The 27,111-nt window shown below is 44.9% G+C and overlaps 1 protein-coding gene across 1 annotated transcript in view; it reads right to left on the bottom strand.

The window, feature by feature from the left end:
* The window catches only part of MON2 (MON2 homolog, regulator of endosome-to-Golgi trafficking), a 461,654-nt gene that overhangs the window by 292,228 nt on the left and 142,315 nt on the right, over nucleotides 1-27,111 (bottom strand). Inside the window, 1 exon segment of the mRNA XM_030215834.1 lies at nucleotides 5,776-5,970. Within this exon segment, the coding sequence (XP_030071694.1) occupies nucleotides 5,776-5,970 (195 nt within the window).

Below are 27,111 nucleotides of genomic sequence, written 5' to 3'. Positions count from 1 at the left end.
TAGGAACTTGGCTGTCCGATCTGCCAATCCCCTGCCCCTCTGATATCAACTTTCTGTTCTGGTGCAGGGGACCGGCAGAGCCGACAACCGCATGCCTGCTCTGCCTACCTCCTTGCTTACGGGAGGGGGTGTGCTCTGCCTACAGGTGTGCTGTGACCGGGGGGGGGTATGACTCTGCTCTGTCCCGGGTGCCATATAAGGTAGGTATGCCACTGAATCCCATTATGATCGTAATGTTGCTCATTTCCAGAAGGTCTGATTCTCACATCTACTTAACAGTTAACAGACTTGCCTTTGTATATATATATATAAAAACACCACCATTTTTGAATCCAATTATACTACTATTTTTGACCACATCCTCCAACAACATAGTCCATATTTAGGGCTTCTTTTACTAAGCTGCGGTAAGCACTAGTATGTGCTTACTACCTCTGCTAAAAGGGCTCCCCACGGGATGTGCTAAGGCATCCAGCAGTAAGCTCCCAATGTGTGCACGCAAACCACACACTAAAATTATTTTTAATTTTTCTGGAATGGAGCATGACTGGGGCGGGGGGGTGGGCAGAGAGTGGGCATTTCCATGCTAATCAGTTAGTGCATCTACACTGCCACACACTGGTTAGCACGAGATAAGTGTGTGAACCCTTACCGCCTTCAAAATAGGTGGCAAGGGCTGATGTGCTAATTTTTGGTAATGGTCATGTGCTAATAACAACATTAGCACATAGCCATTAATTCACAAAATGGTAAATCAGCCATTTTCCAGCAGTGGTAAAAACGGCCTTAGCATCTAGGAAAGACAAGCACAAAGTCGCACTAAGGCCACTTGGAGTACTATGTTCAGTTTTGGAGGCCATATCTTGCTAAAGATGTAAAAAGACTGGAACCGGTGCAAAGAAAAATGGTATGGGATTTGCATTGCAAACCCTATGAGGAGAGACTTCCCAACCTGAACATGTATGATAGTATGAATAGTAAGTGGGGAAAGTGGGCACCCCTGCCGAGTCCCTCTTGCTATGGGGAACCTTTTTTCTTTAATACCATTGATCAGTAAGCAGGCTGATGGGTTATTATATAGGGACTTGATCACTTGTAAAAACTAACCCTGAAATCCCATTTGTGACAAGGTGTGAAATAAATAAATGGCAGCCGTGTATAATAGAGACAGTAAGAGATGAGTTATGCTATTAATAGTTGACATTCACATTGAATCTAAATGGTTTATTATAGCACTGATAATTTTGTTAATGTTGTAGAGTAATGGGTGGTTCCTCCTGACGAAGGGAAACGAAATGCGGACCAGCATTGGGGAACCGTGTTTCATATGAGAATTATTTCTGCCTGAATGGCGGTTTTGTGCGGCCCCTCACCCAGTGTCTGCAAGCTGATTAAAATTAACGCTATTCAGCAGTGTGGTTTTGGGACAAACCACAGCATTCAGTTTGAATATACACAGCGCTGTATTATCAGTGAAGCCTGGAACGGGCTGAACAGCATGATAAGTGCTTGGACATGTTTGATCTCCCATAGCTGCAAACAAGATCTGTTCAAAGTGACATTACAGGCCAACAAGAAGAGTGTTAAAAGGTTTTTTGTTAAATATTGACGCATTTTTCTGTATATAATCTGATAAGCTTGTATATGCTATATTATGGTCACGAGTCAGAAACAATGGGTGAGTGGCGTATGAATGGTGATGAATGAGTAGTTTAATTGCTTATATGTGTCATATGTTGTGTATAGGCACATTGATGTAATAAAAAGTCATGTTTTGATACAATTTAACATTCTGGAATCTTTATGAATGAAGTTCTGAAATACAGACTCTGGTAGTATAAACTTTATCCCCTTTATCCCCTTGTTGTGTGGAGTGAAATAAATAGTCCCATCCCACCCTATCAAAAGCTTTGTCAGCATCCAAACCAGGGGCGTATCTGCGTGGGGCCACAGGGGCCTGGGCCCCCACAGATTTCACCCTGGCCCCCCTCCCACCGCCAGCCCTCCCCCGCTGCCGTTTCTTACTTTTGCGCCGAGGTCCGCTTCCTCCTGGGCCTTTAAAAATATTTCTTCAGCTGGCGGGGGACCCCAACCCCCGCCAGCCAATCCGAGGTGACGTCTTTCAAGTTCTTCGTCCGCCGTGGCCGACGTGCTGGAGTTGAGCGGCTGAATCCAGAGCTCAACTCCAGCACGTCGGCCACGACGGACGAAGAACTTGAAAGACGTCACCTCGGGTTGGCTGGCAGGGGTTGGGGTTCCCCGCCAGCTGAAGAAATATTTTTAAAGGCCCAGGAGGAAGCGGACCTCGGCGCAAAAGTAAGAAACGGCAGCGGGGGAGGGCTGGCAGCGGGAGGGGGGGTGGAGAGAGTCATTGGTGGCGGTGGGGGGGGTCCGGTAATGGCGGCGGGGGGGGGGGGGGGGGGGTCGGTGGCGGCGGGTGGCTAAAATGTGCCCCCTCCCTCTGGCTCTGGCCCCCCCTACCGCTGGAGGCCAGATACGCCCCTGATCCAAACTCACATACAGGGATGGTGTCTGTGTTTCCTGACAGTGTGCTAATGCCAGCAGTAAGCGACGAACACTGTGAGTCGGTTGACGTCTACAGATAAATCCTACTTGCTTGGGTCCTATCAACCTAGGCAGGCATTGGGCCAAGCGTTCCACCAATATTCTAGAGAACAATTTAACATGTACATTTAATAAGGATATAGGCCAATATGAATTGGCCTTCTCTGGGGGCCGGCCCAGTTTAGGTATGAGTGTTATCAGTGCCATGTTAGCATGCGGGGGGAAACAACCCCTCTCCACCACCACCTCAAAGTAAGCCAACAACGCCCCCAGAGCCTGGGGGCCAAGTGTTTTATAATACTCTCCCGCAAATCCGTCTGGTCCTGGGGCAGAGCCCAGCTTTAAAGCTTTGATCACTGCCTGCAACTCTGATAATAATAATGGAGCATTTAAATAGTCCAGTTCTGTTGGAGTCAAATCAGGAAGACCTAATATAGACAAATAAGCTGTTAACTCCTGAGGGTTCGGTGGGGGACCTGCAGCGTAGAGTGCAGTAAAGTGGTCTGTGTAAATTTTAGCTATCCTTTCTAAGTTTTTTGTGAGGACTCCCTGATCATCCCGCAGTGCTGTCACCGATCTCGGACCGCCCCAATTTTTAATGATCCGGGCCAGCATGTTACTAGGTCTACTACCAAATCTGTGCAGCTTGTATTTGTGATGTAAAAACGAGTATGATTCTTTCTCATGCAGCAGAGTGTTAAGCGCTGCCTGAGTGGTGCGTAGATTCTCCAAAGAGGTCTTAGTAGGACACCTAGTATGGGCCATCCTGGCTTTCCTCAGCTGAGTTTGTAATTGGACAATACCCGCTGACAGTCGCTTCTTGCGTGCTTGAACATATGCTATTGTATCCCCCCAGAGTACTGCCTTTGAAGCCAACCATAGTGAAGGTTGCCCTACATGTACTGAATTATGGGTAGTCCACTTTTCTTGAATATATTTTTGGAAGACTGTATCTGTGTGCATATAAGATGGGTAACGCCATCCCGCACCTCCTGTTATATCTGCAGCTGTCTCCCTATCCACCCACAATAAAACATGGTCCGAAACTTCTTCTGGGCCAATCTCTGAAGTCTTTATCTTTGAAAATAATCTGTGATCTACCAAGATATAATCAAGCCTTGCCATTGTACCATAGGCTCGGGATCTATGCGTGTAATCACGCTCCCCGGGGTCTATTAAATTAAGTGTTTGAATAAAATTGGCGAAACTGTTTGCTCGTGGCCCTCTGTAATGCAATAAGGTTGGACTAGAGCAGTCTAAGGTAGGGTCAGAAACCATATTAAAGTCTCCCAAGACCATCATTTGCAGTGAACTGTACTGCAAGCATTGCTGCAGCAGAGAATGGTAGACACAAACGGGACAAGAAACCACATAATCATGTACATCCCTTCTCAGATGTAACCACCAATAGGCCCAAGAAATTAGTTCCAATGTTCTTTACCCCCGGGGTGACCAGTAATCTTGGACCCATGCCTCTACTTCAGTACAGAGTAACAGAATCACTTAGGAATCGCTGTCTTGCCTGCAAGGAACTGGAACTGTCTAGATCTTGGAAGGGTTATTAAAGTACAGAGACATTCCGCTCCCAGAGAGGAGACGCCCATGCAATGGCTTGATATAGGCCACTCGAGCTCTATCAGAGTCGAAATCCCTTGCCTGGATCTCAAAGATTATCTAACATTGATTGAGAAAACCCCTACAGGTCTTCAGGTTCCCATCATATTGAGGCAGGGACGCAAGCCGCATTCCGGGTATTGCTGGGACAGCTACAGGAACAGTAGTGGCTACTGAGGGAGGAGAAGCCGCAGTCTATGGCACTGCAGACCTCTGGAGTTGGTCCATGCTCAAGGTCAGATCCTGGACTGCACTGGAGAGCTGCTGGAGTTGGAGAGCTAACTGTTGAAGCACTTGCAAGGCTGGTGACTCACTAAAGCTCATAGCCTTTGCCATCTGTCACAAATCTAGAAGGGTGAGCCCTTGGACCATCGCTGGGCTCCCAACCCGGAGGGTCCTGATGGACAGTAGATGAGTCACGCCACAAAGGGTAGAGACAAATGGGTGGCTCTGAAAAGAACCCTTAGGGGCAGGACTGGTAGAACCAGGACCTGGGGTGACTCTGGAAAGAGCCCTTGGGGGTGGAGTAGGTACAGACCAAAGTAAGGCAGAAAACAAGGACAAGGCAGGCTGGAGAAAAGATAATGTGGGCTGGAGAGGAGGTAAGGCAGGTCGGAGATATGGCAGGCAAGCTGTAGACAAGACAAGGCAGGCAGGAGAGGAGGCAAAGTGGGCTGGAGTTAAGGAAGGGAGACTGGAAACAAGGCAATATGGGCTGTAGAGAAGGCAGGCAGGTTGGATACATAAAGGACTAAGACAGGGCAAGGCTACGCGAGGTATGCACAAGGCTGGGCAGATAAAGCAACACGAATGAGGCAAGACAGAACAAAGCAAAACAAAGCAAAACAAGGCAAGGCAGGGCAGGGAAAACGCAAGCAAGGCAGGGCAGAGGCAAACACAAGGCTGGAAGAACAGATATTGCAAAGGCAGCGAAAGAGAAAGGCCGGTCACCTTAAATGGGACCGAGCACCTGATGTCATCTGTGTGCGCTCGTCCTGTCCATGCACAGTGGACCCTTTAAAAGGATCTTCTGGCACGTACACATACACTCCTAAGAACACCAGTGGGGGAGAGCTCCAGTCCAATGTAACAAAGGCTGACGTCAGCAGCCCACCGACTGCAGACCTCACCATGCTTCCTGTGGTTAATTCAGGGCATGGGTGCAGGGCATGGACCAGGGCCATGACATATATTTTGGCATATGCATGCATGCTCCTTCTAACATGGAGAAGTCACATGTATGTTCTGGTTCCACCCAAACCCCCTTGCCATCTACACAAGTGCAGATTTACACATGTAAATCCCGGCTCTCTAAAAATCGAATTTCGCACACGTATCCGAGATATATATGTAAATGTTGGTATTTACAAATATAAAATGCGAACCAGTCTTCTATAACCATCATCCTTATATCTAAAAACAAAGATTATACACAATACTTTATGTGAGTCAACATTATAAACAACTCAATTTCATCTACTGAGGATAGCAATGCAAATAATGTTCAACAGTCTATAAATTCTAGATTCAGTGGGTACATACAAGAATGTTCAGTGAACAATAAATGTATATCAATAAAAAAGATTAGAGTCTTACCAGAAGACTATAAAATTGTTTGATGAGAACAGACACAACTCTCAGAAGGCGCATACAAATGGGAAAATATGGTTTTTCTACTGGTGCTGGTGAGGAGGTTGAGTTAGAACCCTGTCGAAACTTGATATTTGGGGAAAAGAGCTTAATCACAAGAGGGCATACTCTTTCTTTCAGAAGAAAACTAAATTCTTGATGCTGTGAAAACAAAACAAAAAATATTATTCTATAAAAAGGAGAGAAATGTCATCCATTTATTTCTGCATCAATAAACACAACAACAAAATCCTTTCCAAGTTACTATAATACACACTACAATACAGGATTTAAAAAGTTGGAGCATCCAGAATATTATTATTATTAGTTACATTTGTATCCCACATTTTCCCACCTTTTGCAGGCTCAATGTGGCTTACATATAACCATTAACGGTGTTAGCCGATTACGGTTTGAACAAATACATAGTATGAATGAATACACAGTGATATTGTGGTATAATGAGGTATATGTATGGTAGGAAATAGTTGGGGGGAACTTAGAGAGGGAAAGCGGGAAGAAGAGTCAGGTAATGTCTGTTGCAGTCTTTGGTTATGTTGTGTTGCAAGTGACCGGTATTTTTATGTTGGGTCAGAATACAAGAAAAAAGGTTAAAACCTAATTTGTTTGGTTTTGGAATAGCAAAACTAGTGAGCGCAATTAGTATCCTCGTTTAGATAAGCCAAGGGACTGAGTTAGGAATAAAATTTAAAAAAAAAAAATTGGCAGCAAGCCAAAACTTTTAGGAGCCACAGGAAAACATTTAAAAAATTTTTTCCAAAAATATTTGCTCTATTTTGGTTTTGATTTAATAGCTTATCTTATATTTCTTAAAGGGAGCTGTTATTTTCTATTGTGTTTTCCTATTTAAAAGCATATACTGCTCTTCCATTGACGCCACACGGATGAGCAGACACTGAGTGCATGTGCTACACTCCCTGCTCAGTTTACTACCATAAACTCAGCATCTAAACTGCAAAAACGTTTACCCCGTATGTTCCTCTGGGCTCTTATATAGGAGTGCTTTGTGGTGGTGCCGCAGGTGTGCTTTATGGTCACAAGAATGTTGAGAAAAGATAGAGACCACGGTAACCAATGAGAGGCCCAGTTGGCGGCGGTTCCAGGGCCTCCCAGCCCAATAGTCAGTTCCAAATGGACAGCAGAGGTGGAAGCAGCAACAGACAGGAAGCAGCAACATTTTTTTTATAAAATCAATTCAGCCCTTGAGAGGTTAAACAGTATGGGGTTGGAGCTGGATGATACTCAACAGTTTGTAAGCGATTTGGAAGATAAATATGCTAGCATGGAGACTAATGTGGGCTGTAGTAGTAAACAACTGAAGGAGCGAGGGAGGCTGTCCCTCCCGGATCTTCAGTACTACAATGTGGCGTGTTTGGAGAGGCATCTAGTGGATTGGATTAAAGGTTCTCAAGCCTGTTGTATCAATGTAGTCTAGGGGTCTTTCAAATACCCTGGGACTACGAGAGACTGGATGCGGTTTGGAACGTAGAACTTCTGCCCCAGGAGCAGGTAATGGGTGCTGGACTTTGTCTTCTTATGAAACATATTAAAACATTAGTGAGATCAGTGCCAATAAAAGAACAGCAATATAAGTTTTTACTACGAATGTATATGGCTCCGGGATGAGTATTTAAAGCTGGAATTGCAGAGTTGGTGGAATGTCCCCAATGCCGCTATGCTCCAGCTACTTTAACGCACACGTTCTGGTCCTATGATTGTATAAAAGTGTTCTGGAAGAATATTTTGGTATACCTATATATTCTGTTGCATAGATATATCCCAATGCAGGTGGATGTACAACTGTTTTCCAATTTTGTCTCTTTGGGATTGAGGAAAGGTGCATACAATTTGTTTACAAAGGCATTTGTTTTGGCCCGTAAATGTATTTTAAGAAACTGGAGACAACCTCAGGTGCCAACAATGATGGAATGCGAGAACAGCAGATGAGCTAAGAAGGGCTCTCCAAAACTCTGGAGGGCTTTTTAACAAACCTGGCATTATGTATGGGAGGCCCTTCCTCACAAAGCTTGATGTGCTCTATTAAATATGCAGCTTTAGATCCTAGCTGCTGGACATGCTGACCTAGGGCGGGGAGGGGGGTGGGTTTGAGATTCTGTCAAAAGGGGAGGAAGGGAATTGGTACTAGGGTCAGAGGTCATCAGGAATTAATAGCAGGTGACCTCTACTAATGTGGTGGTTTATTGATGGTGGGATGGTGGAGAGGAGTGGGGGTATATCTATGAGAAGGTGGGGTATTCTGTGCTTTGGTGTATTATAATTATAGAAACAGTTACACTTTATTGATAGATATCATGTATTTGAATATGTCAGTTTTATATATTGAGAAAATGCAAAAATAAAGGTTAAAAAAAAGGCATATACTGCTTCCTGTTTCTACTCTTTTCTGCTTCCCTCCATGTTAGGAATGTGAACAGAAAAAAAATTCAGTTTTGGTTGCAAATAATTTCTGCAACTTTTCCCCCTCGATTTAGACACTTTTTCAGTTTCTTTCATACATCTGTTTTAAAGAAATAAATGTTAAATTGATTTTGTGTCACTCTCTCCACATCTCTCTTGATGTGCTTTTCCTACCACTGTTAACTCTACATTTCTGTTTATAAACTCTGAGCCATAGTATGCATCATTGGACAAGTGCTGACACTGGAAGATGTAACAGTATGAAAAGCAAAGGTATCGCTACCCCTTTGTCACCCCAGTTTTACAGGGTATGTAGCTCAGCATTGCCTACCTGCCTTCCCTCTGAGGTCTCTTCCCTGGTGTGGACCGGCATCTCCTCTCACCCCCCTCCCCGAGATAGATAGTCAAGTATCTATCTCGAGACCCTTCCTCCTCCCCCCCCCTCCATTGGTCCTTGAGCCTTCAGTAATTAGATGGCACTGCCAGTGATTAAGGCAGAGCACTGCCGACCAGCTCCAGAAGTTCTAATGCATCTTGCATCATCTGGCATAACATCCTGTTCTCGCATAGGCAAGACGTGCTAGAGAGTGAGCTTTGGGAGTCAGCCAGCAATGCTCTGCCTTAATTTCTGGCAGTGCCATCTAAGTACAGAAGGTTAGAGGACCAAGGAGGGGGAGGGGAGGAGAAAGAGACCCGTGAGAGATACTGGACCATGCCGGGGGGGGGGGGGGGGGGGGGGGGGGGAGGGAATTGAGACGAGGTGCCAGTCTGTGCCAGGGAAAGAGAGAAGTAACCCGAACCTCGGGGAAAGGTAAGTCCGCTGCTGGGAAAAGAGAAATAGATACCTGACTACAGGGGTAGCTAGAAGAAAGAGAGGTGCTTAGGTGCTTAGCTGGGGTGGGGGGGGGGGGGGTGGCATATAAGTACATAAGTACATAAGTAGTGCCATACTGGGAAAGACCAAAGGTCCATCTAGCCCAGCATCCTGTCACCGACAGTGGCCAATCCAGGTCAAGGGCACCTGGCACGCTCCCCAAACGTAAAAACATTCCAGACAAGTTATACCTAAAAATGCGGAATTTTTCCAAGTCCATTTAATAGCGGTCTATGGACTTGTCCTTTAGGAATCTATCTAACCCCTTTTTAAACTCCGTCAAGCTAACCGCCCGTACCACGTTCTCCGGCAACGAATTCCAGAGTCTAATTACACGTTGGGTGAAGAAAAATTTTCTCCGATTCGTTTTAAATTTACCACACTGTAGCTTCAACTCATGCCCTCTAGTCCTAGTATTTTTGGATAGCGTGAACAGTCGCTTCACATCCATCCGATCCATTCCACTCATTATTTTATACACTTCTATCATATCTCCCCTCAGCCGTCTCTTCTCCAAGCTGAAAAGCCCTAGCCTTCTCAGCCTCTCTTCATAGGAAAGTCGTCCCATCCCCACTATCATTTTCATCGCCCTTCGCTGTACCTTTTCCAATTCTACTATATCTTTTTTGAGATACGGAGACCAGTACTGAACACAATACTCCAGGTGCGGTCGCACCATGGAGCGATACAACGGCATTATAACATCCGCACACCTGGACTCCATACCCTTCCTAATAACACCCAACATTCTATTCGCTTTCCTAGCCGCAGCAGCACACTGAGCAGAAGGTTTCAGCGTATCATCGACGACAACACCCAGATCCCTTTCTTGATCCGTAACTCCTAACGCGGAACCTTGCAAGACGTAGCTATAATTCGGGTTCCTCTTACCCACATGCATCACTTTGCACTTGTCAACATTGAACTTCATCTGCCACTTGCACGCCCATTCTCCCAGTCTCGCAAGGTCCTCCTGTAATTGTTCACATTCCTCCTGCTACTTGACGACCCTGAATAATTTTGTGTCATCGGCGAATTTAATTACCTCACTAGTTATTCCCATCTCTAGGTCATTTATAAATACATTAAAAAGCAACAGACCCAGCACAGACCCCTGCGGGACCCCACTAACTACCCTCCTCCACTGAGAATACTGGCCACGCAATCCTACTCTCTGCTTCCTATCTTTCAACCAGTTCTTAATCCATAATAATACCCTACCTCCGATTCCATGACTCTGCAATTTCTTCAGGAGTCTTTCATGCGGCACTTTGTCAAACGCCTTCTGAAAATCCAGATATACAATATCAACCGGCTCCCCATTGTCCACATGTTTGCTTACCCCCTCAAAAAAATGCATTAGATTGGTGAGGCAAGACTTCCCTTCACTAAATCCGTGCTGACTTTGTCTCATCAGTCCATGTTTTTGTATATGCTCTGCAATTTTATTCTTAATAATAGCCTCCACCATCTTGCCCGGCACCGACGTCAGACTCACCGGTCTATAATTTCCCGGATCTCCTCTGGAACCCTTCTTAAAAATCGGAGTAACATTGGCTACCCTCCAGTCTTCCGGTACTACACTCGATTTTAGGGACAGATTGCATATTTCTAACAGTAGCTCCGCAAGTTCATTTTTTAGTTCTATTAATACTCTGGGATGAATACCATCAGGTCCCGGTGATTTACTACTCTTCAGCTTGCTGAACTGACCCATTACATCCTCCAAGGTTACAGAGAATTTGTTTAGTTTCTCCGACTCCCCCGCTTCAAATATTCTTTCCGGCACCGGTGTCCCCCCCAAATCCTCCTCGGTGAAGACCGAAGCAAAGAATTCATTTAATTTCTCCGCTACGGCTTTGTCCTCCTTGATCGCCCCTTTAACACCATTTTCGTCCAGCGGCCCAACCGACTCTTTGGCCGGTTTCCTGCTTTTAATGTATCTAAAAAAATTTTTACTATGTATTTTTGCTTCCAACGCTAATTTCTTCTCAAAGTCCTTTTTTGCCCTCCTTATCTCCGCTTTGCATTTGGCTTGGCATTCCTTATGATCTATCCTGTTACTTTCAGTTGGTTCTCTTCTCCACTTTCTGAAGGATTGTTTTTTGGCTCTAATGATTTCCTTTATCTTACTGTTTAGCCACGCCGGCTGACGTTTAGTCTTTTTTCCCTTTTTTCTAATACGTGGAATATATTTGTCCTGAACCTCCAGGATGGTGTTTTTAAACAGCATCCACGCCTGATGCAAGTTTTTTACTCTGCGAGCTGCTCCTTTCAGTCTTTTTTTCACCATTTTTCTCATTTTGTCGTAATCACCTTTTCTATAGTTAAACGCTAGCGTACTTGATTTCCTAGTTTCACTTCCTTCAATGCCAATATCAAAACCGATCATATTATGATCACTGTTATCAAGCGGCCCTCGTATCGTTACCCCCTGCACTAGATCATGAGCACCACTAAGGACTAAGTCTAGTATTTTTCCTTCTCTTGTCGGCTCCTGAACTAGCTGTTCCATGAAGCTGGAGTGGTGAAGAAAGAAGAGAGATACTGGATGAGGAGCAGAGATGTTGGAGCCACTGAGGGAAAGAGTACAAGAGCAACAGAGAGTATGAGTGAGAGATGCCTGAGGGTGGTGGGGACCCAAAGATGCCAGAGGGACAAAGAGAGAGATGCTGGACTGCAGGAGGGGGGACAGGAGAGAGAGAAAGGGACATATGCTGACCCTGGGATAGGGATGCAGGAGAAGATGGACATGAGGAGGGACATGGAAACAGAAGGGTGATGCTGGACACAGGGGTGAGAGGTATGGGGATAAAAAGGCCAGGTGCTGAACACAAGGGAAAGGATAGCAACAGGGGCAGGGACACATAGAGAGAGAAAAGATGTTAGGACATTTAGAGACATAGATGGAATAAAGGTGAGAGAATGGAGACATTATGTCAAATGGACCGGAGACCCTGGAAAGAGCAGAAGATAGCTGGGAGAACAGAGCAGAAAATGCATGGAACTCAGGTGTAGGGAAACAGAACTAAAGATGGATAGGACTTGGCTGGGGGGAGGTAGAAGAACATAGCAGAAGATGACTGGGTCTTGGTGATTCAGTGGGAGAGTGGGGGGGGGGGGAGGAACAGAGCAGAGAATTATGAATGGGAAAGGTGGATAGAGAATTTTGAGGGGATAATGAAGACCTGGCAATTGATAGGTACGAGTGGGTATGCTTTCATGGGTTGGGAGAATGATGGCTGGGTGAGGGGGAACCAATAAATAAGAGACATGTTTGGGGGGTGCAGCTGTCAGGGCATACGAGACAGTGGAGGGTAGGAGAGGGCTGAGATGATGAGTACAGAGGATGGAAATGGAGGACTAGGGAGTGGGTGAAAGATGGGAGGGGGACTAGTAGATTAGGAAAGAAGAGAGACAGAGGGGGCAATGGGAATACTGGTGAGGGGTTCAGAGGAAGACAGGAAAAGCCAACAGATAAGTTTCCACCTTTTCACCTCTCATCTAAGAAAAGGGTGAGAGGGTAAAATTAAATGGGTGGATAAAAAATATAGAAAAAAAGAAAAGTGGAAAAAAAACAAAACAAAAAGAAGACAGTGGCAGACAGATGTAGAGAAAAGACAAGAGGTGAGAGAAGAAATGGAAAGGCCAACCTGGAAAATAATTTAGGAGGCCATCACAAAAAGTGGAACAGACTGAGATCAACACAATTAGAAAAATAAAAAGCACAGACAACAAAGGTAGAAAAGAACAATATTATTTAATACTTTTTAAGTATTGGGATGTGTCTGCTTTAGGAAATGTACATTTTTTTCTATTTGTGTGTTTTGCAGAGAATTTGTTTCTCTTTTACCACTATTGCACTGCTTATAGAGTCTGGCTTTCATGGATAGAGGAGAAGGGGGGGTCCATTTCAGTTTTTGTCTGCATGGCTTTTATGGTCCTCTAATTTGTATCAGGTGAGGGCAGCGGTGGATCGACAGTGATCTGGGGCCCCAGGAAGTAGGCTCATTGGCCCTTAACCACCTATCAAAAGTGATTAAATAAGATAGAGGCTGGGGAGAATGGGCCTCATAATGCTGTGGGCCCTTGGGCACTGTCTTATTGTTCTCCAGTGGTCAGTCCATCCCTGGGTGAGGGTCTGTCATGTGTGATGGAGGTGAAAGATTCTGCCAGCATGTATTCTTTGTGTACGAATCTGTAACAATACTGCTTGTTCTAGCTTCCCAGCAGTAGGTATAATGGTGCTCTAGGGCCCAGTGTAATATTTATACCATTGTCTTATGATAGATGGATTAGGACTGTTAAGGTTTTGTAAGCTTGAAGGAGCATGTTCTGCTCCTGAGGTGATAATCACAATTTGAATATTTTTTGTTGACATGTTTCTAAGAAGGACAGCTCCATTACTGCAGAATATGAAGTCTGTGATAAATAACTATGTGCAGAGTTTCTACTGAGATTCTGTAAAATCCTGTAGAGAATTCAGACTTCACTCTCCAAGAAGATTTGTTGAATGATGCCATCTGTTATAATGGCAATTGTACCAAGTAGCTGAAACTATCTGGAGGAGGAGGATTTCTTTATGCATAGAAAGCCACAGTGTCTTATATTGCTAATTTTAAAAAGAGAGTTGGGGACAGGAGTGTGTGATATGATGGTGGCCATGATGCACAGAAATACTGCTTTGGTTTGCCCCCCCCCCCCCCCCTCCATACTTAGCTTGCCCCCCTCCCCCACTGCCATCCCAAATATTTTTGTCTAGAGATGCCATTGATTAATGGACAGAGCAACAGCATTAAGAAAAATCAGACAGATGCAGAGAAGGCAGTCTTGCCAATCAGAGTGTGGGCAAGGCAAAACAGCCAAATGCAAAAACTATTGGGAATGGGAAAGTGGATGGGATGCTAGCAGGATGGAGAAAAAGAATGCCAACTATAGTGGAGAAAAAATGAGAAGTACTGGTCAATGGCATGAGACAGAACAGATGCCTATTCTAATTCTGCAAGAGTGCAAATTAAGTTTTGTTTCATTGTATTAATATATCATACTACAAATTATCACCTATATTTTGTTCTCTCAACAGGACCAGCTAATGAAGGATACAACAGTGACATTCCAAAAAGAATAAACACTCCTGCCAGAATTCTAAACAAAAAAAAAATTCAAAATTCTGTGCACAAAATTTGAATTCTGCAAGTTTATTAGTCATAATTTAACCAACATTACGGCCCACTCCATGTATACAGATGCCATCCATATTTTTCCCAGCACCCTCCCTGCACCCACACATAATATCCACCTTTACAGCCCCCTTCCCTCCTTCCACCCACATATACGCCTATGATTACTAAGGTGCGCTATAGGCACGTTAGCATTTTTAACGCACATAAATGGTTTGCATGCATTAAACTCTATTGCACCCATAGAAATGCATGTATAGGCACATTATCGTTTAACGCTCCTTGTTACAAACACTAACACACCTTAGTAAACATACCCCATAGCATCCACACACAGCACCACCTTTTTTACAGCCCTCCCTCCACCCATAGCATCCATCTTTTTTACAGCCCCCTCCACCCCACAGCATCTACCTTCTTTTACAACTCCCTCCACCCCACAACATTCACTTTTTTTTAACAGCCCTCTCATTTTTATCTTCATTACAGCCCCCTCCACCCCTACAGCATCCACCTATTTTTTACAGCCCTGTCCATCTTTTTTTATTTTTACAGCCCCCACCGCCCCACAGCATCCACCTTTTATACAACCCCCCCACAGCAGCCACCTTTTTTTACAGCACCTCCCCCCCCCCCCATAGCAGCCCCTTTTTTTTTTTTTTTTTTTTTTTTTTTTACAGTCCATACCCCTCCCCCCACATACATGTAGCATCCACCTTTTATTTTATATTTTTCTACAGCTCTCTCCCTCTCTCCACATTTTTTTCCAGCCACCCCTGTACTCAACCATGAGGCAGGAACAGTAGGAGCTCCATTGAAGTACCTCTTGGGGCAGGAAAGAACCCCAGTCTTTCCTGCCTGCTACCGCTATTCTGTACTGGTACCACCGCTTTTTCCAAATGGCCACTGAGACTTCTAGCGGCAGTCTCACGAGATTACCACTTGAAGTCTCAGCAGCCATTCTGAAAAAGTGGTGGCACTGGCCCAGAGCAGCGACAGTGGGCAGAAAAGACTGAGGTTCTTTCATGCCCCCAACGAGGCCTCTAGACCACCAGGACATACTCAGGTAGGCTCATGGGAAGGGGGGTGAACAGCAGTGCAAAGGCTCAGGGGGAGGGTGGCAGCAGGCCAACCAAGGCGCAGAAAAGCCAGGGAGCCAAGTGAGCTTTTACCGCGGGGAGGCCAGTCGGAGCACAGATTCTGCACAAACATGTGGAATTCTGTGTGGCTATGAAATTCTGCACAAAATCTGCGCTCTGCAGTTGCACAGAATTCCAGGAGTAGATAAAGGATTCCTGTCAGGTCTGAACCAAACACCCCCTTACTGGTACTCCTGCATAGTTTCTGCACAAAGGTCTGAAAATTCTGCACACAATATTTAAAAATTCTGAAAAATTCTGCATTATTATTTTTTATGTTTTTACACAGACTTTCCCAAACCTAAGACCTGAAATTCCCTCCTGCCTTTTCCCTCCTCAAGCTCCAGCCTCCCCCAGTCCATCTCTCAATCCAACTGCAACTCTATCTCCCTTTAACTCATAACAAACAGTAACACAGTAAGTGACGGCAGATAAAGACCTGAATGATCCATCCAGTCTGACCAACAGTCACATTAATTATCAATTAAAGATTTAAATCAACAATGAACGTGCTATTATACACTTGATCATTGTCTTTCTTTGGTGTTTCTGGGACATACACCATAGAAGTCCACCCGGTTCTCGGATCGCTATTTATGTGGGACTCAGACCGTACAAGACCCCTAATTCTGTCTGCCTCCAAAAGTCTTCTCCTATATACAATACCCTGACCTCTCATTCTACCTTCCCCCGAGCACACACTTCTACCTCTTTTTTTCCTCTCCCCCCCTTAGGTATATACTCCTACCTCTCATTCTTTCTCCTCCTCTCCCTATCACTGTATGCTCCCCCACTCTTCCCATGGCACACCCTAAAGTTTGATCTCTTCACACACCAGTGGCACCAGCTTTCTCTACCACCTACACCTTTATATACATCAGGTTTATCTGTCTCCCACCCCAAAATCCCCATAAAACACTCAGCTTGTTCTGCACCCCCCCCCCCCCCGCCTAACCCATACTCTTACCCAACTCTGCCCCTTTCCCACCCTTCCCATTGCCCCCCTTCCACCCTCCCCATGGCACACTTTCACCTTTGCTCTGCCCCCTCCTTTTCCCATCCTCTCCATGACACTCTCAACTTGCTCTGTTCCGCCTCTTTTCACCCACCCCATGGCACACTTTTACCTTGCTATGTCTCCCCTCCTCCCACTCTCACCATGGCACACTCCTCTTGCTCTGTCCCCTCCAAGCCTCCCCATAACACACTGCCACCTTGCTCTACCCCCCCCCCCCCCCACCAATCCCTTGGCACACCCACCTTGCTCTGCCTCCTTCTTATGGCACACTCACCTTGTTCTACCCTTCATTGTACACTTAGCATCAACTGCTCTCTTCCATTCCCCCACAGAGATCGCATGGCAAGAGGAGGAAGAGGAGAAGGAAGTGAATCACTGCACATCAGATGTTGCGTTCTCAAGGGCCTTGGCATTGTCAGGTCCTCGAGGCAGGACTGGAGTTCATGAGCCCTTGGGCCACTGCCGAGGAGCGGCAGGGAAGACCACCTCGGGACTGGAAACACAGAAGAGCAGTACTGGAACTCTGGACTGGAGTAGTACAAGGCAGGCAACTAGAACAGATGAGACAGGAACAGCTTCACCTGCACCTAGCCACCGTTCCTTCGGAGTTGAGCTCCAAAGTGCAGGCGGCCGGCAGGACTTGCAGGATAAGGCAGGAACTGAAGATCCAGAGGACCCACCCTGGGTCTGGGATACACGAGGGTGACAGGGCACGGAACTAGACTCAGACAGTGTGCTGCTGCACAGCCACTAGCAAGACCCAAAAGACAGACCAAGGAACACAAGGCGTACAGAAGCTAGCAGGAGCAAGGACTAGGGCAGCAACATACTAGGCAGAACGGGGATCCGGGAATACCCACAGGGTACACCCTCTAGCTAGGTGGAGACAGGATACAGGAAATCACCCAGGAAAACACACTAGCCAGACAGATACAGGATTCAGGATATGCCCTCAGGATTAACAAGCAGGTTAGGCACACAGGCTAGGCAAGGCAGGGTTCAGGGTAAAGAGAGCAAACCAGGAACAACAGGCCATAGTCTCTAGAACTCCTGGCTCTCTTGAGGAGCGGAGTCCACCACCATGAAATTGAGGGGTAACTGGGACCTCATCAATCCAGGTTTACCGTGGATCTGATACTGGGATTCAGTTTTTTTCGGGATCACAGGGCCCAGACAGAGGGGCCAACCAGTTTCGCATAAGGACTTATGCAGAGGAACTGTTACAGCCTCTTTAGGTGGAGAATAATCCAGGACCTCGAGCATCTCAGCCCTGGGCTCATCCTCAACCTCCACAGGGAAGGGAATAGGCATTTCCTAGACAAAAGAGGAAAAAGACAGACTCTCCGGTGGAGATAGTCTCCTCTCTGGCGGAGGGGAAGGATCAGAGGGAATCCCAAAGGACTCATCAGAAGAAAAGTACCTGGGATCTTCCTCTGACTCCCACGAACGCTCCTGCTCAGTGTCGGATAAAACCTGTGTCAAGGTACTTCGACACTGAACCTGCCTCTACGCCGAGGAACGATGTCCTCTATGGCGATGTGAAAAGACCGACACCCGGTCCGACTGCGGTGAAGCTCCCTCCACCGATGTAAAAAGGGGAGTCGACCTGGGTGGCAGCCAACGCCGATACCGCAGGCAACATTGCAGTCAGAGATCTCACCGCAGGAGAAGGGCCAGACACAGCTGCAACAGATAGTACAGAAGGCGCAAGCACCCCCGACACCAAAGCTGACTGACATAGAAATCCCTCCAGAAGTTCTGGAAACAAGGCCCGGATGCGCTCGTTCAGAGCCGCCATTGGAAAAGGCTGCGGGGTCGGTGGAACAAGCAGTGTCAGAATCTGTGGAAGATCGGGAGCAGGCATCGGGCTGCTAGGAGACAGACACATCTGCACCTCCTGTATTGAGGGGGAGCAATCCTCTCGGCGCTGACGCTTCTACTACTACTACTACAAATCATTTCTATAGCGCTACCAGTCGTACGCAGCGCTTCACAACTGAACATGAAGAAAAGACTTCTCAGGTGCCGACTCTCTCGATGCCCCGGAGCTCCCGGTACCGTGCGTCGAAGGAGAACGATGACAGTGTTTCTTTGCCTTCGCTTGACGCCAATCATCGAGACTCCTCGGTACCGATGGAGGAGGACAAGGAATCCTCACGTCTCCTCGGGGCCAGGTCGACGAAGGTTGGTCCCAGAGGGACCTGCATAACAGGAGGTCTCGAGACAGGTGGAGACCCACTCAACGCCTCATTGCTCCCAGCGCAAGTTGGTCTCTCAGCAGCCATTAACTCTGCTCCCGACGTCAATGCTCCTTTCGATGTCAATGTCAAAGGACCGGACCAAGCCCCCAAAAGCTTTTCTCATTGGGCTTCTTGAGACGCTTGGGTCCGTTTCTTCATACGAAGACACAGACCACAAGTGGCTGGGGTATGGTCGGGCCCAAGGCACTGGATACACCAGGCGTGGGTATCGGTACCTGATACAGTCCAGTTACACCGAGTACAACGCTTGAAGCCGCTGGGCGTCTTCAATGACATGGAAGGAAAAATGGCCTTGGCGAAACCAAAAGACGCGATTGTGCCTATTAAAAGAAATAAAGGGCACAAAAAGGAAAGGGAGAAGCCAGCCGTGTCGAAAAACAAAGGAAACTTCAAACCTGGGCTAAAGTAAGAATTTAGCTACTCTGAGTTTTTGGGTTGTTTTTTTTTTTTAAGAAAAAAATGACAAAAAAGAAAAAGAAACAAGTCGTCAGATTCTTTCCTGGGCCTTATGAGGAACACAGAAAAAAACCTACCTCATTCGCGGACAAGAAAAAACTAAGGGGGCACGTTCAAACGACGGGTGGGAAGTCATCCGCGCATGCGCTCTGGCAAAACTTTTATTTTTGCTGGTGAAAATTTTGTCGTTTCCTGGAACATGTAGAGACAGTCCCTGCTCAACAGAGCTTACAATCTAATTAGGACAGACAACAGGACAAACAAGAGAGAAGGGAATATTAAAGTGAGGATGATAAAATAAGGGTTCTGAACAAGTGAATAAGAGTTAGGAGTTAAAAGCAGCATCAAAAACGTGGGCTTTTAGCTTAGATTTGAAGACGGCCAGAGATGGAGCTTGACGTACCGGCTCAGGAAGTCTATTCCAGGCATATGGTGTGGCAAGATAAAAGGAACAGAGTCTGGAGTTCACTCCAGATTAAAAACTTTGACTTCTTTTTGTCTATATACTTTTGATGCACACATACTACACTTTTGAGAAATTATCACTTTAAAATCGTGCAGGCTCTTAATTCATGACTTTCAGATGTTATGAAATGGATGAAATTGAGAAAAATTCATCTTAACTCAAAACTAATTGAAAAAGAATGGATTGGTATCCCTAAAACATCCAAACTGGTTGGTGCCTCCCTCTTTTGAAGGTTGTGTTTGATCTCATAAGCTGTAAATCAGAAACGTAGGAGTAACTGTTGCTCCTGGTTTTGATAAAGATTTTCACATTGCCACTATGTACAAAAAACAGAAGAAACCAATCTTCGCAAGAAAAACAGCCAAAAAAGCAAAACAGCGAAGATGACTAACAAAACAAAAATAATAAAAAAAAAAAATTAAAAACAAGAAAATATCAAATTTGTATTTAAAAATACAAATACATAAAAAAATAAAAAGGACGACACTTGTTCATAAAAAATTAAAACACTTTATTAGCCAAAGGATAGCAGGGAGAAATGGACTCGACACAGCTGTGTTTCGGCCATGCAGGCCTGCGTCAGGAGTCTTCTCACCGTGTGTTGATTTTTAACTCTATCCAATTGTATAAGGAATATGTGTGTCTCTTTCTGAACTATAGCCTTAGGTAATCCTTGAAAACAAAGTGAAGAATAAACCGTCAGAGCAGTGTTTTGTTAGTCATCTTCGCTGTTTTGCTATTTTGGCACATTGCCACTATAGCAGAAAGCCTTTTGGGATCATGTGTAGTTCATCAGCTACATCCTTATTTTTCTTTAGAACATAAGAATAGCCATACTGGGTCAGACCAATAATCCATCTAGCACAGTATCCTGTTTTCCAAACAGTAGCCAAGCCAGGTCACAAATACCTGGCAGAAACCCAAATCGTGACAACATTCCATACTACAAATCCCAGGGCAAGCAGTTGCTTCCCATGTCTATCTCAATAGCAAAGTATGGACTTTTCCTCCAGGAATTTATCCAAACTTTTTTTAAACCTAGATACTCTAACCGCTGTTACCACATCCTCCGGCAAAGGTTCCAGAGCTTAACTATTCGTTGAGTGAAAAAGTATTTCTTACTATTTGTTTTAAAAGTATTTCCATGTAACTTCCTCGAGTGCCCCCTAGTTTTTGCACTTTTGTAATGAGTAAAAAATCAATTTACTTCTACTAATTCTACACCACTCCGGATTTTGTAGACCTCAATCATATCTCCCCTCATCAGTCTCTTTTCCAAGCTGAAGAGCCCTAACCTCTTTAGCCTTTCTTCTTCCATCTATTGCACCAGCCTCTTACATATCTAAAACCTTCTTGTTTACACAGGTTTGCAACCAACTCTTAAAGCTGGGTGTGTGTTGCAGTTTCTCATAGCCCATCCCATGAACAAGTAGAACTTCTGAAAATGCTACAGTATTGACTATGGATATAAGTCTCTCCCCCTCCCCCCCCCCCCCCCCCCCCCCCCGATATTAGAAGTCTTTTTCCATTGCAGAGATGCTATTTCTATCCAGGTCACTTGTTCCTAGATGGTTAATAACATCAGCTTTATAATCCTTACTTTCTCCTCTGATGTCACTAACAATTTGATTTGTGTTCCTTCTAGCTCAGAATCCCAGGAGGCATTTTTTTTTTGTTACATTTGTACCCTGCGCTTTCCCACTCATGGTAGGCCCATCCAATCTCGGCTCAGGCCCACCCAGTCTTTCGCGACCCTCCAATCGGTGCTGGTCTGGCTGCAGATGCCTCTAGTCCAGCAACAGCGAACAACCGCCACTCATGAAAGCTCTCCTAGGATCCGACCTGGTATCTGCTTCTTTCTCCCTCCCTCCCCTTTCATCCACCCGCTGTGCAGCACGATTCCTCCCGTTGTACCTCGCAGAGTCCACACTAATAAACAACCAAAGCAGAGGCAGTATGAACAGACAGTTGTAGAAATGTTATCAGAAATTAGGGAGGCTAACAAACTGGAGAACATAATAATAATGGGTGATTTCAATTACCCCGATATTGATTGGGAAAATGTAACATCAGAAGATGCTATGGAGGTAAAATTCCTTGATGAACTCAAGGACTGCTTTATGGAGCAGCTCATTCAGAAATCAACAACAGGGGGAATAATTCTAGATCTAGTCCTTAGTGGAGCGCATGATGTGGTGCAGGAGGTAATGGTGCTGTGGCCATTTGATAACAATGATCATAACATCAGATTTGATATAATTTCTGGAGTAAGTACATACAGAAAATCCAATACATTAGCGTTTAGATTTCAAAAAGGAAACTATGATAAAATGAGGAGAATGGTTAAAAAAAAAAAAAAACCTCAGAGGAGCAGCTACAAAGGTAAAATGTTTACATCAGGTGTGAATGCTATTCAAAAATACCATCCTGGAAGCCCAGAGCAGATGTATTTCGTGTATTAAAGAGGAATGAAGGCCAAACAGCCGGCATGATTACAAACTGAGGTGAAGGAAGCTTTTAGAGCTAAAAGAAAATCCTTCAGAAAATGAAAGAAGGGTCTGACTGATAATAATAGAAAACAGCAAAAGGAATGGCGAGTTGAATGCAAAGCACATATAAGGAAGGAAGGCAAAGAGATACGTTGAAAAGCAGATTGCGTTGGAAGCCAGTAAAAGAAAAAGTTGGACTGCTAGATGACCGAAGGGTAAAAGAGGCACAGGGAAGATAAGGCCATAGTAGAGAGATTAAATTAATTCTTTGCCTCAGTTTTTACCAAGGAAGATGTGAGAGAGATACAAGTGCCAGAAATGTTATTCTGTGCTGATGAGTCAGAGAAACTGAAACAAATCTTTGTAAACTTGGAAGATGTAGTGGGGAAATTTGACAAATTGAAGAGTAGCAAATTGCCTGGACCAGATGGTATATATCCCAGACTACTGATAGAATTAAAAAGTGAACTTGCAGAGCTACTGATAGTATTATGTAATTTATCATTAAAATCCAGCATGGTACTGGAAGATTGGAGGGTGGCCAAAGTAATGCCAATTTTCAAAAGGATTCCAGAGGTGATCGGGAAATTATAGACTGGAGAGCCTCACGTTGGTGTCAGACAGAATGGTAGAGACTATTATAAAGAACAAAATTACAGAGCATATACATAAGCATAGATTAATGAAACAAAGCCAACATGGATTTAGTCAGGGGAAATCTTGCATCAAGAATCTACTATCGTTATTTAAAGGGGTGAATAGACAAATGTTAAAGGTGAGCCGATCAATATTATATATCTGGATTTTCAAAAGGCATTTGACAGACTCCTGAAGAAATTAGAAAGTTATAGGATAGGTCAGTGATGGCGAACCTATGGCACGCGTGCCAGAGAGGGCACGCACGCCGTCGCCAGGGTCGTAGCCATGGATGGGCCTGGGTGGGCCCAGCCACTTTCCCTCCAGGCCCGCCCACCCAACATCCCCTCGCATGTCCTCCCCGCCAGCGCTGATTACCTCCATCGAAGCGGCCGCGTCTTTGAAAGCCCTGCCCGTCTCTAGCCTTCCCTTTGTGAGTTTGTTCCCTCAGAGTTAGTCCCGCCTTCTGACATCATTTCCACGAGGGGTGGGACTGACTCTGAGGGAACGAACTCATGAAGGGAAGGCTAGAAACGGGCAGGGCTTTCAAAGACGCGGCCGCTTCGATGGAGGTAATAAAAAAGATTTACATGCAGAGCATTGATGGGAGGGGAGGGCAGGGGAGAGAAGAGAATCGCTGGGTATGGATGGATGGATGGAGGGGAGGGCAGGGGAGAGGAGGGTTGCTGGACATGGGGGGAGGGCAGGGGATAGCGGAGGGTTTCTGGACATGGGTGAATGGAGGGGAGGGCAGGAGAGAGGAGGGTTGCTGGACATGGATAGATGGATGGAGGGGAGGGCAATTGTTGGACGGATGGAGGGGAGGGAAGGGAAGACAGGAAGGAGATGCAAATGGATGGAGGGGAAGGGAGTTATCAGCATGCATGCAACAGCAAAAATCACATTAATTATTCAAAAGCATGCCAAATGCTTTTAAAGTTCTGTTATTCAGGTTAAATTGCCCTGTTGGCACTTTGCGATAAATAATTAGATTTTGGGTTGCTGTTTGGGCACTCGGTCTCTGAAAGGTTCGCCATCACTGGGGTAGGTTGTAATGTCCTACTGTGGATTAAAAACTGGTTAAAAGATAGAAAACAGAGAGTAGGGTTAAACAGTTAATGTTCTCAATGGAGAAGAGTGGATAGTGGGGTTCCCCAGTGGTTTGTGCTGGGATCGCTGCTTTTTAACATATTTATTTATTGATCTAAAGATGAGAATAACTAGTGATATAATTCAGTTTACTAATGACACAAAGTTATTCAGAGCTGTTAAATCTCAAGAGGATTGTGAAAAATTGCAAAAGAACCCTACGAGATTGGGAGACTGGTCTTCCAAATGGCAGATGACTTTTAATGTGAGCAAGTGCAAAGTGATGCATGTGGGAAAGTGGAACCCATACTGCAGCTAAGTGTTGCAAGGTTCCATATTAGGAATCACCGCCCAGGAAAAGGATCTAGGTGTCTTCATTAATGAAGTGTTGAAACCCTGTGCTCAATGTGCAGCAGCATTTAAGAATGCAAATAAAATATTAGGAATTTTTAAGAAAGGACTGGAAAACAAAAACGAGAATGTTATAATGCCTTTCTGTTGCTCCGTGGTGCATCCACACCTCGAATACTGTGTGCAGTTCTGGTCACCGCATCTCAAAAAAGATATAGCGGAATTAGAAAAGGTATACAGAAGGGTGATGAAAATGATAAAGGGAATGGGACGACTTTCCTATGAGGAGAGACTAAAGCAGCTAGGGCTCTTCAACTTGGAATAGAGACAGCTAAAGGGAGATTTGATAGAGTTCTATAAAATACTGAATAGAGCGGAATGGGTAGACGTGACTCGTTTGTTTACTCTTTCCAAAAATATGAGAACTAGGGGGCACACAATGAAGCTACAAAGTAGTAAATTTAAAACAACATGTAATTAAACTCTGGAATTCATTGTCTGAGAATGTGGTAAAAGCAGTTAGCTTAGCAGGGTTTAAAATAGGTTGAATAATTTCCTAAAAGAAAAGCCCATAAGGCATTATTAAGATGGACTTGGGAAAATCTACTACTTAATTCTAGGATGAGCAGCATAAATTCTGTTTTACTGTTCTGGGATCTTGCCATGTAGTTGTGACCTGGATTGGCCACTATTGGAAACAGGATACTGGGCTTGATGGATCTTCGGTCTGGCCCAGTATGGCATCTCTGATGTTATGTTCGTATGACTGCACTCCACAGATAATTCCCAGCCAGTTTGAAAGAGCTTGATCTCTTATGCCAAGAAATATGGGCAAAAATTACATCATCTTGCTTTACAAAGTTAATAAGCACATATCCTAAACATTCATTTTCTGTTAATGCTGTAAAAAGGACTTCCACCAAGTCAAGGGTAGAAAGGATACAAGTAGTTAAGACTATTTGATTTCTTTTTCTTATTTACTTTTGAATATTTCTAGAATTATTCTTTCGCATTGAAAGGATAAAGTATGTTGTGTAGATCAGTGAAACAGACCCATCTTTTAATGCATTGTTACTTGTATGCTTTAGACAGCAGAAGGTGCAAAATGCACCAACTTGGTGAAGGATAAAGCCTTGTTTTGCAAAGTTTTCTAAATCCTGAGTGTGTAGTATGGAATTCAGTGATGTCTAAATAAGGCATAACGGTGTGGATATTGTGAAAAATACTTTAGGTTTTTGTCTGACTTGCCATTTATTCATTAGGATTCCAAGATGTGTTTTGTCTCCCGTAGAATTTTTAATCTATTTGAGTCAAAGCCCTCCTTAACGTATAATGCTACCCCCTCCACCAATTCAACCCACCCAACCACTGCAATATAATTCGTATCCTGGTACGACAGTGTCCCATTGGTTATCTTCCTTCCACCAAGTCTTAGAGATGCCTATTATATCTATCTTTTCACTTAGTGAAACATATTCTAACTCTCCCTTCTTAGGCTTGTGGCATTTGCATACAGACAGTTCAAACAATGTTTGCTGTTCCTATTTACAACTTGCTCAGCAGTTGACAGTGATAATTACCAATCTTGAAATAAAAGTCCAAAATCCAAATAGAAAAGATGACCATTTTCAAAACCACGAAACATCTTTTTTTTTTTTTTTTTTAAATGCCATTGTAAGAAGGTTTTGTGCTCTGTGCATTTATCTTTTTAGGCCATTTTTGAAGAAAAAAAAAAAAGCACAAGTAAAAAATGTGGAATATCAAGCCACTGGGATGCAAGACTGGCCAGCATTTTTAGCAGACTGGTCCCTGCACATCACAGAAGAGCAATGGGGTATCTAGGAGGCACTGCTGTGGACTTCATATAAATGCTCCCAGGTACACATTGCTCCCTTATCCTGTCTACTGAGCCCTCCAAAACCCACCTAAAACCCACTACCCCCAACTGTACACCACTACAAGTGCCCTTATAGGTGAAGGGGTACCTATATGTGGGTACAGTGGTTTTCTGGTGAGTTTTGGAGGGCTCACAGTTTCCATCACAAGTGTAACAGGCAGGGGGAGGTATGGGTCTCAGCTGTATAAATGGCCTTTTTCTATTTTTTGTTTTAATGCCCATGCGCTAATGTTGCCATTACAAGGTGGTGATTAAAAAAAATTACCACGTGTGCACTTACTGCCACCCATTCTGTAGGTAGGAAGGGCTCATGTGCTATTCCAGTGCCAACAAGAAACCATACGGTAATGTAGCTATGCTAACTGATCAGTAAATGAATGCCTACTCTCTGCCCACAAGCACATCCCCTCAAAAACAAAATATTTTTTTAGCATGCAGTTAGTGCGCGCACATTTAGCACTTACCACAGGATACCTGAGCATGTCTTGCTGTATGTCACTTTAAGCTGGGTTAAGCATGCATTAGCACCTAACGCAACTTAGTTAAAGGGCCCCTTTAACAGGTATTTTCAAAACAGCAAACTTAACTAGTCAAAGAGGAGGGTCGAAAAGAGGATTAGATGTCTGTATGGAGGAAGGATAAGTGGCTCTATTTCTTTTAACTCGATTTAAGGTTGCAGTGCATTTGGAGAACCAATGCAGAATACTCTGGGTGCTTAGAGGCAAACACACAAGTGCCAGAACTTTACGAGGACCACCCAAGCAGAGGCCGACCCGAAAGGTAGCCTAAATCGCCAAGACTCCGACTGAGATCGCCGCGCCAGCCAAGCGTAAGTCCGCCTGAGCGCAGCCAAGATGCCGGCTCGCCTATCGTAACCGCCCGCCTCTGGAATCGCTCCGAGCGGCGGCAACGAAGGAAATGCGGCGCTGATCTTCCACCGCTGATTGCCGCAACAACCGACAGCCTGCCTCGTGGCCAACCCCCGCCGCCGCAAACTGACACCCGCCC

Source organism: Microcaecilia unicolor, chromosome 10, assembly GCF_901765095.1.
Source record: "Microcaecilia unicolor chromosome 10, aMicUni1.1, whole genome shotgun sequence".
Classification (NCBI taxonomy): domain Eukaryota; kingdom Metazoa; phylum Chordata; class Amphibia; order Gymnophiona; family Siphonopidae; genus Microcaecilia; species Microcaecilia unicolor.
This window is presented reverse-complemented; position numbering and strand designations above follow the sequence as displayed.